General features: G+C 38.0%; 1 protein-coding gene across 6 annotated transcripts in view; it reads right to left on the minus strand.

The window, feature by feature from the left end:
* The window catches only part of SCN1A (sodium voltage-gated channel alpha subunit 1), an 89,556-nt gene extending 88,723 nt beyond the window's left edge, over nucleotides 1–833 (minus strand). For all 6 annotated transcript variants that reach the window (XM_065931681.1, XM_065931680.1, XM_065931678.1 and 3 more), the window contains exon 1: nucleotides 570–833. In XM_065931681.1, coding sequence (XP_065787753.1) covers nucleotides 570–833 — 264 coding nt within the window. The remainder of the gene's footprint in view (nucleotides 1–569) is intronic.
* Nucleotides 834–11,215: the final 10,382 nt, after the last annotated feature.

Below are 11,215 nucleotides of genomic sequence, written 5' to 3' on the forward strand. Positions count from 1 at the left end.
ATTTTAAGATTATTACATTTTGGTTAATCCTTACCAATATTAATATATTCCCACTAAAAGATTAAATAATTGTTTAAACTATAGTTTGTATAGGAATGCTTTTTCCCAAATGAAAAAGTTTCTTCAGGAACTTAACTTATATATAACATAATATTTATATATAATGTAAAAATCAAAAATCCTCATGTTATCAAATTTTGTTCTATGGGAAATTAATACCAACATTTTGACATCTCTATAACTTGTGACAATTTCAGGATTTTCAAGAACAGAAAACTCATAAATAGTAAATGCAATCCCTGGGGAGAAGTTTTTAATTTGTCAAAATAGCTGCCTATGACTTATATTTATTTTTAGGTATCTTTGTGTACATTTGGGATAGCTCCATCTGTTATGATCTAATCAATTTATTTGTCATATATAAGCATAGAGCATATGCAAATGTGTTCTATTTCCCAAAGAGAAGGATACTTAGAGTTTGTGCTAACTTAGCATATGTTGGTGCTATAACAGTTTAGGTATACTATAAGGCAATAAGCAGCAAAATATGCCTGATAAAACACACTCACTTTCTTATTGATATAGTAGGGATCCAGGTCCTCCAGTGGCTCTGACACCATCTCTGGAGGGACGTCTCCATAAATAAAAGGAAGGTTCTTTCCAGCTTCCAAGTCACTGTTTGGCTTTGGGCCATGTTCATCATCGTCTTTCTTGTCTGGTTTGGGATTCTTAGCCTTTTCTTCTGCAATGCGTCTTTCAATAGCTGCAAGGGATTCTCTGGTGAAGAAGTTGAAGCTGTCAGGTCCTGGTGGTACAAGCACTGTTTGCTCCATCTTGTCATCCTGCACATTTTAATCACCATTTATTCTGCATATGAAGTCCTAAAGAGAAAGAATACAGATAGTTTAAGGAGCTTAAAAGATCTTAATATATGCAATCTCCTGTTATGCAATACAAACTAGAGGACTGAAAAGTTCATTTCCAGTTAAATCCAAATGGAATAATTAAATATAAATTCTTTTTTTTGCAGCTAGAACATTTAACTTGAGATCTTTAGCATGACCCTTTAAGCAAACTTTTAAATATGCAAGACAGTACTGCCAACTATAGGCACAAAGTCATATAGCTCTCTAGAACTTATTCATCTTACGTAACTGAAACTTAATGTCAATAAATAGTAACTGTCCATTTTCCCCTCCCCCAGCTTCTTGCAACCACCATTCCACTTTCTGTTTCTGTAAGTTTGGCTTAACAAACATGCTTTCCATCTCAGCTTTTTTGTTATAAATGTCCCATGTTTATTAATCCAATTCTTATGCTTTGCTGAGGTAGGAACAATGCCATAACTTAAGGAAGTTATTCAAGTACAGTCTTAACTAAAGTACATTGGCTAAATACCACCCTGTCCCAAACGGGCTATTCACTCTGTGAGCCACCCAGAAGATGAGGATGTAGCCCCATAGAGACCACGGTTAACTCATCAACAGGATGAAGTGGAAAGGGAGTTGTCTCTGAGAGGATACAAAATGCAACTGTCTAATCCGCACAAGTGGCTCCCAATCAAGCCAGTCAGAACAGTTTGCTGCAGTCAGATTTAATGACCAGTCAAATAACCATGGCTGTCCCGATTGAGGCTTCATCTATTCTGAGACAAAGACAATGGAACTGTGACCTGTCATGGCATCAGTCATGCTACTGTCGGCCTACTTAAATTCATATAGAAAGAGACAGTCTAAGGTTAAACAGACAACAATTAGATGACTAAGAATGGCAGAAAGGCTAGGCTGAAAAGAAATTACTAGATTGGGCTGTGGGCGGGAGAAGATAACTGTAGGTACAGGAGACAGCAGAATTCTATTTCAGAGGAAAAAGTAATCAGAAAGAAGACAGTCCACAAGCTCAAACACTGACGTGTTTTCCTTCACTAAAGGCAATAATGATATTCTTGCTGATGCTATAATCCTATAGTGCAAAACATAAGGACCTGAGGCAAAACTCTGGACTCTATATAGCTGCCAGACCTGATCAGATGCTGGAGGCCAAATCCCAAATGTATTGTTTTAAGGCATATTTAATATCAGCTCAAATTTCAGAGATAATACTGAGCCAAAACTTCTTAGAGCCTGAGCTTTCATTTGGCCACAAGTTTTATTTGGACACAGCATTAACTCATTGGTTCATGGTTTAGTTGCTAAATCATATCTGACTCTTGCAACCCCATGGACTCTAGTCCGCCAGGCTTCTCTGTCCATAGGATTCTCCAGGCAAGATTGGAGTGGTTGCCATTTACTTCTCCAGGGGATCTTTCCAACCCAGGAATTGAACCCAGATCTCCTGCCTTGCAGGGAGATTCTTTACCAACTGAGCTAGGAGGGAAAATCATTAACTCATTAAGGTCAGCAAACTATGATATAGTCAATTGCAGCTCTGGTGTATATGAACTGCGATATTAAAATTGCTGCCATATATCTTTTAAGAGGTCTTACAGGAACTTCAAATTTTACTGAGGGAGATTCCCATTACTGTGAAGTTTTTGACCATATTTTTGGTGGGTGACTGGAAACAAGGGGGTGTGCTGTGCTTAATCGCTCAGTTGAGTCCACTCTTTGAAACCCCATGGACTGCAGCCTGCCAGGTTCCTCCCTCCATGGGGATTCTCCAGGCAAGAATATTGGAGTGGGTTGCCATGCCTTCTCCAGGATGTCTTCCCAACCCAGGGATTGAACCCAGGTCCCCCGTACTGCAGGCGGATTCTTTACTGGGTATACAAGTCTAAATTTGTACTCTCTTTCCATGAAGTGAACTAGTGACATTTTCAGAGGTCCTTCCAATCTACCTGCAATTCAGTTTAGGGCCTGGAAGAAAAGAAAATTTAAATCAAGTAAATTTAAATCAACAGAAAAAGAATATTTTTCCTTAAAATTCTACTGCTCCCATAAGGAATCAGGAAAATACTGGCAGTTATTTATTTTGAAATAAATGTTTAGGGATAACAAGTATGGTCCATTTTCTAAGGGAAGTATTATATAACATCAATGTATGGATGGTTTTATTTCTGACTAATTTTTTGATAGAATACATGCATAAATGACATAAATTCAAAACATTAAAGGAAACTGGAAAATTCCTCTTCCTTCTTGTTCGCAAAAAATCAATTTCTGATCCAAGACGTAACCACTGTTATCTGTCTATGTAATAGATATGCGCCAATCACATAGGTATGTGTATACTCACACAATTTCTGCACCCTGCACTTTTTCCTGAAAATACCTATTAGAGTTCATTTCTTATCAGTTTTTACAGATTCAACTCTTTATCAGCTGCATGGTTTTCCATTTTTTATACATACTATAATTTATGCAATCAATTCCCGAGTTCTGGGTATTCAGCCTGTTTTTAATCTTTTGTTATTACAAATAAAGATGCAATTAATATATGTTATACACATACTTTCACATATATGTGAATATTTATAGTATCAATTTCTACAGTAGTACTTAGCTATGCAAAACGTGAATCTTTAATTTTGGTATTATTACAAAATAACTCTTTCTGAAGGTTGAACCAATTGATTCTTCTGACAACAATGGGACATGGTGCCTGCTCATGTACATTCTCACCACATAATGTGTTATCATATTTCCAGTATGTTCAATCTGATTGGGGCAAAAAGGGGCCAGATTACTGTTTTAATTTGCATTTGTCTTAAAATGAGAAAAGCCAAACTTATGTGAATTTACATGAGCATATGTTCAAGAGCTATATTTTCTTTTCTTTCTGTAACTATTTAAATAACAGTACATGTTTTCATTTTCTTTTCCTTTTTAATCTATAGCACCTTTTAAGATACAATATGAACAATTTAATTTGGGAATGTGGGGGCTTTTAAAAGTATACAGTGTATGTATTTTGAGCTTATGGTATTTTGTGCTACAGATTACAAAATTTAATTAAAATATTTTACTTGTGACGTGATGATTAAACTCTAATTCTTCTTTGGTTTCTAGATTTTGTGTCATGTTTTGGAAAGCATCCATGTCCCTGAGTGTGTGGAAGGATACATCATATTTTCTTCCTTCATTTTTATCATTTTATGGTTTAGATTTATAAATTTAAACCTTTGATCTATTTGGAATTTGTCTTCTAATATTTATTACTTATTGGCTGTGTGGGGCTTTCACAGCTGCACACAGGGTTTCTCTAGTTATGGGGAGCAGGGCCTGGTCTCTACTTGCAGTGCACAGGCTTCTCCTTGCTGAGGCTTCTCCTGTCGTGGAGCACGGGCTCTAGGGTGTGCGGGCTTCAGTAGTTGCTGCATGTGGGCTCCATAGTTGTGGCTCACAGGCTTCAGAGTGCAGGCGCAGTAGTTGTGGTGCGTGACCTTAGTTGCTCTGCAGCAGGTGGGATCTTCCTGGACCAGGGATGAACTTGTGACCCTTACATTGCAAGATGGATTCTTAACCACTGGATCACCGGGGAAGCCCTAGAATTTGCTTACTATATGGAGTGAGGTAGACATCCATTTGTCCAGTTGTTCTAACATTTTGTACACACACACACACACACAGATCCCCAAGGTCAACAAAAAACTTTACAAATCCTAAACATATTTTCATAAAGCTTAGGAAAAACTCAACACTATACATACCAATCCAATTAGATGTGAGATACAAGTACACAATTTAATAAGGACGAAGGAAGTAAAATATAGTTATTTGCATACTATATAATTGTATGCCTAGAAAAAATAGAAACATTTGAAAGATTCCTAAAAGTGGTAAAAGAATTGAGGTGTCTATTTCAAAGGTAATATGAAAACCTCAATATATTCCCTTTATAGTAACAAGTTTTAAAATGCAATGGAAGAAACTAGAACCTTTCCCACCCAAATTATAAACAAAGCAAGGACATCTCCTCTCACTACTTTTTAAGATCATACTGGAAGTCCTAGTTCATGAAATAAGACAAGGAAAGGAAATAAAAGATTTACAGATTGAGAAGGAAGAAATGAGTGTCTCTGTTGACATCATAATTGCTTAAATAAAAAAAATCCAAAAGAATGAACAAAAGAACTCCTGGAACTAATAAGCAATTACAGTGAGGTTGCATATTACAAGGTTAACATAGAAAAGTCAGTTTCTTTCCTACATTCCAGCAAAGAACAGTTGCAATTGGAAGTTAAAAACAAAAAACCATTCACATTAGCACTCCCCCCAAAGAAATACTTAAATACAAATTTAACAGATTATGTTTCAAGGTCTATATGAGGAAAACTATAAAACTGACCTAAGAACTTGAGTGAGTGTCAGTTGCTCAGTCATGTCCTACTCTGCAATCCCATGGACTGTAGCCCACCAGGCTCCTCTGTCCACGGAATTCTCCAGGCAAGAATACTAGAGTGGGTTGCCGTTCTTTTTTCCAGGGGATCTTCCTGACTCAGGGATCAAACCCAGGTCTCCTGCATTATAGGCAGATTCTTTACTGTCTGAGTCACCAGGAAAGTACTAATTAAATAAGTGGAGATAGTCCCTATTCGTGGGTAGGAAGTTTCAATATTATCAAGATGCTCAGTTCAGTTCAGTTCCTCAGTCGTGTCCAACCCTTTGCAACCCCATGAACCACAGCACGCCAGGCCTCCCTGTCCATCACCAACTCCCGGAGTCCACCCAAACCCATGTGCATTGAGTCGGTGATGCCATCCAGCCATCTCATCCTCTGTCAACCCCTTCTCCTCCTACCCTCAATCTTTCCCAGCATCAGAGTCTTTTCAAATGAGTCAGTTCTTCACATCAGGTGGACAAAGTATTGGAGTTTCAGCTTCAACATCAGTCCTTCCAATGAACACCCAGGACTGATCTCCTTTAGGATGGACTGGTTGGATCTCCTTGAAGTCCAAGGGACTCTCAAAAGTCTTCTCCAACACCACAGTTCAAAAGCATCAATTCTTCAGCACTCAGCTTTCTTTACAGTCCAACTCTCATATCCATACATGACCACTGGAAAAACCATAGCCTTGACTAGACAGGTCTTTGTTGGCAAAGTAATGCCTCTGCTTTTGAATATGCTGTCTAGGTTGGTCCTAACTTTCCTTCCAAGGAGTGTCTTTTAATTTCATGGCTACAATCACCATCTGCAGTGATTTTGGAGCCCAGAAAAATAAAGTCAGCCACTGTTTTCACTGTTTCCCCATCTATTTGCCATGAAGTGATGGGACTAGATGCCATGATCTCAGTTTTCTGAATGTTGAGCTTTAAGTCAACTTTTTCACTCTCCTCTTTCACTTTCATCAAGATGCTTTTTAGTTTTCTTCACTTTCTGCCATAAGGGTGGTGTCATCTGCAGTTATCAACCTCATATCTGAGGTTATTGATATTTCTCCTGCCAATCTTGATTCCAGCTTGTGCTTCCTCCAGCCAAGTGTTTCTCATGATGTACTCTGCATATAAGTTAAATAAGCAGGGTGACAATATACAGCCTTGATTTACTCCTTTTCCTATTTGGAACCACTCTGTTCCATGTCCAGTTCTAACTGTTGCTTCCTTATCTGCATATAGGTTTCTCAAGAGGCAGTTCAGGTGGTCTGGTATTCCCAATTCTTTCAGAATTTTCCACAGTTTATTGTGATCCACACAGTCAAAGGTTTTGGCATAGTCAATAAAGCAGAAATAGATGTTTTTCTGGAACTCTCTTGCTTTTTCAATGATCCAGCAGATGTTGGCAGTTTGATCTCTGGTTCCTTTGCCTTTTATAAAACCAGCTTGAACATCTGGAAGTTAATGACTCATGTACCATTGAAGCCTGTCTTGGAGAATTTTAAGCATTAATTTACTAGTGTGTGAGATGAGTGCAATTGTGTGGTAGTTTGAGCATTCTTTGGCATTGCCTTTCTTTAGGATTGGAATGAAAACTGACCTCTTCCAGTCCTGTGGCCACTGCTGAGTTTTCCAAATTTGCTGGCATATTGAGTGCAGCAATTTCACAGAATTATCTTTCAGGATTTGAAATAGCTCAACTGGAATTCCATCACCTCCACTAGCTTTGTTCGTAGTGATGCTTCTGAAGGTCCACTTGACTTCACATTTCAGGATGTCTGGCTCTAGGTGAGTGATCACACCATCGTGATTATCTGAGTCGTGAAGATCTTTTTAGTACAGTTCTTCTGTGTGTTCTTGCCACTTCTTCTTAATAGCTTCTGATTCTGTTAGGTTCATACCATTTTGTCCTTTATTGAACCCATCTTTGCATGAAAAGTTCCCTTGGTATCTCTTATTTTCTTGAGGAGATCTCTAGTCTTTCCCATTCTGTTATTTTCCTCTATTTCTTTGAATTGATTGCTAAGGAAGGCTTTCTTATCTCTCCCTGCTATTCATCAGGGAAGTACAAATTAAAACAGTGATGAGATATTACTACATGACCATTAGAATGGCCAAAATCCAGAACACTGACAACACAAAATATTGGCAAGGATGGGAAACAACAGGAACTCTCATTCATTGCTATTTGGAACACTACAGCCACTTTGGAAGAAATTTTGACAATTTCTTACAAAACAAAACTTACTCTTAGCATATGATTCAGACATTATCTTCCTTTGTATTTACCCAAATGAGTTTTAATCTTATGTCCACACAAAAGCTTTCACATGGTTGTTTATAGCAGCTTTATTCATAATTGCAAAACTTGGATGCAACCAAGATGTCCTTCATTAGCAGAATGAATAAACAAACTGTGGTACATCTAGACAATGGAATATCACTTACTACTGAAATGATATGAGCTAACAAGCCATGTTAGCTAGCAAGCTAACATTCTTTAGGAAGATAAGCAAAACAAAAGTATAAGCCAATTAGATTTTTAAAAATCCTAAAAAGGAAAAAAAAAATCCAAAAGGAAATAAATTGGAAGCCAGAGGCTGTGAAACAAAAAAGTTTGTAAAAAAGCAAAGTAGAATTTGTGAATGGAAAGAAATAGTAAAGTAATAGCAATAGCATAACCAATATTAAAGTGGGAAAAAGAAGAATAAGGGGGAAATATATTAGAATGTACAAGTATAAATAAAAGAAATGATGCATTCTGATAACACCAAATGGATATAAAAAAGGCAAGCTAAATCTACAACATAAGAATTACATTTTAGTAAGATATTACACATTCCTGCGGGCCTTTGTAAGATCAGAAAGTTTGTGATTCTGTATCACCCCTAATATGTCCCTAATTCATTACATATAATAAGTGTTTTATTATTCAATGAGGTTTTGCTTCTTGACATTTCATATCTCTTTTTCCCTTAGAATATAACACATGCATTAGATATAGGACTTCAGTAAGCATTTATCACAGTCAAAACATTTTCCTGAGGAGTTTGGATTGGTGAACAGCATGGTTTTGATTACCCTCATAGTACACCACTCAATATGCCAGCAAATTTGGAAAACTCAGCAGTGGTCAGAGGACTGGAAGAGGTCAGTTTTCATTCCAATCCCAAAGAAAGGCAATGTCAAAGAATGCTCAAACTACCACACAATTGCACTCATCTCCCATGTTAGCAAAGTAATGCTCAAAATTCTTCAAACTAGGCTTCAATGGTACATGAACCATGAACTTTCAGATGTTCAACTTCAATTTAAAAAAGGCAGAGTAAACAGATCAAATTTCCAACATTCGTTGGACCATCAAAAAAGCAAGAGTTCCAGAAAAACATCTATTTCTGCATTATTGACTACACCAAAGCCTTTGATGTGTGGATCACAATAAACTGTGGAAAATTCTTAAAAGAGATGTGAATACCAGACCACCTGACCTGCCTCTTGAGATATCTGTATGCAGGTCAAGAAGCAACAGTTAGAACTGGAAACAGAAAAACAGACTGGTTCCAAATTGGGAAAGAAGTACGTCAAGGCTGTGTGTATTGTCACCCTGCTTATTTAACTTATATGCAGAGTACTTCATGAGAAATGCTGGGCTGGAAGATGCACAATCTGGAATCAAGATTACTGGGAGAAATATCAATAACCTCAGATATGCAGATGACACCCGTCTTATGGCAAAAAGTGAAGAAGAACTAAACAGCCTCTTGATGAAGATGAGAGAGGAGAGTGAAAAAGCTGGCTTAAAACTCAGCATTCAAAAAACTAAGATCATAGCATATGGTCCCATCACTTCATGACAAATAGTTGGGGAAACAATGGAAACAGTGACAGACTTTATTTTCTTGGATTCCAAAAATCACTGCAGATGGTGATTGCAGCCATGAAATTAAAAGACGCCTGCTCCTTGGAAGGGAAGCTATGACAAACCTAGACAGTGTATTAAAAAGCAGAGACATTACTTTGATGCCAAAAGTCTGTATACTCAAAGCTGACATGTGAGAGTTGGACTTAAAGTCCAACTCAGAAGCCTGAGCACCAAAGAACTGCTGCTTTTGAAATGTGGTGCTGGAGAAGACTCTTGAGAGTCCCTTGGGCTGCAAGGAGATCAGACCAGTCAATCCTAAAGTAAATCAACCCTGAGTATGCATTAGAAGGACAGATGCTGAGGCTGAAGCTCCAATACTTTGGCCACCTGATGTGAAGGGCCTACTCATTGGAAAAGATTCTGATGCTGGGAAAGCTTGAGGGAAGGAGGAGAAAAGGATGACAGAGGACAAGATGGTTGGATGACATCACCAACTCAGTGGAAATAAGTTTGAGCGAACTCCAGCAAACAGTGAAGGACAGGGAAACATGGTGTGATGCAATTCATGAGGTTGCAGAGAGTCAGACACGACTGAGTGACTGTACAACAAACAGAGGCTTGGTCTAGATTTTTGACAATGAAGACAAAGAAAAATGGATGGGATCAGAATCTATTTTGGAGACATAATGCTTAAATATTAGATGGGAGCAAATGCATGACATTGTCTTTTGAATATGAAATTTGGGAGGAAAAATTTGAGCAGAAAAGCTCCAATGTGAAAATTGGTATTGCTTTCAAATACACATTTGTATGTGTATGTATTTGAGAACCAGAGATACATTTTAATCCTTTAATCTTTGTGTTTATATGGAGCAACTGAACAATAACAACAACAGCTTGAGGAAATTGGGCCTTTTATAAGTAAATACTATGCCGTTTCTTTTTGGGGGATACCTCTGTCCTTGACTACACAGCTATACCCTCCAAACAGACTTCTATGAAATTACAAGATGATATTTTGTTATATATGCGTTGTGCTTAGTTGTTCAGTCAGGCCTGATTCTTTGTGACCCTGAGGACTATAGCCAACCAGACTCCTTTGTCCATGGGGATTCTCCAGGCAAGAATATTGGTGTGGATCGCCATGCCCACCTCCAGGGGATTTTCCCAACCCTGGGATCCAGCCCAGGTCTCTAGCATTGCTGGCAGATTCTTTACCATCTTAGCCACCTGGAAAGCCCATTCATATGTTATTCCTCTGCTAAATTGCCTCTTTCATTAAGAATCTGAGTGAGAAAAAAATGTGCCATTTAATGCTGCTCTTAAAAGACTCCCAACATCCACAAATTTGCATCCTAATGCTATTGCTGATTTAGGTGAGGAATAAAATAATTTAGGTAACTTCTCATGGAATTATTTTGGTTCTTGAATTCCATGTTACTTTTAAAGCCTAAATGTAATTTCCTTCTCCACTCCCTCCATTCCCTCACCCCAACGTGATAAGAATATTTTATCACGGTTTCCTCCAAACTTCTACTACTGCCATCGTGATCTATTAGAATAGTAATTATTATTATATGCCTTATCTGACTCTGGAAGAGAATTTACAGGGAAAAACCGGCCAACTGATAAGTCAATTAAACATACAGTCTGACGTTTTCTCAGGTTGTCACTTACAAATTTTTCCTTACAGACAAGTGTTCAATTCAGTTCAGTTGAGTTGGTCAGTCATGTCCAATTCTTTGCAACCCCATGGGCTGCAGCATGCCAGGCCTTCCTGTCCATCACCAACTCACGGAGTTTACTCACACTCATGTTCATTGAGTCAATGATGCCATCCAACCATCTTATCCTCTGCTGTCCCCTTCTCCTCCTGCCTTCAATCTTTTCCAGCATCAGGATCTTTTCAAATGAGTCAGTTCTATGCTTCAGGTGGCCAAAGTATTGGAGTTTCAGCTCCAACATCAGTCCTTCCAATGAATATTCAGGACTGATTTTCTTTAGGATGGACTGGTTGGATCTCCTTGCAGTCCAAGGGACT

This window comes from Muntiacus reevesi, chromosome 3 (genome assembly GCF_963930625.1).
Source record: "Muntiacus reevesi chromosome 3, mMunRee1.1, whole genome shotgun sequence".
Classification (NCBI taxonomy): Eukaryota; Metazoa; Chordata; class Mammalia; order Artiodactyla; family Cervidae; genus Muntiacus; species Muntiacus reevesi.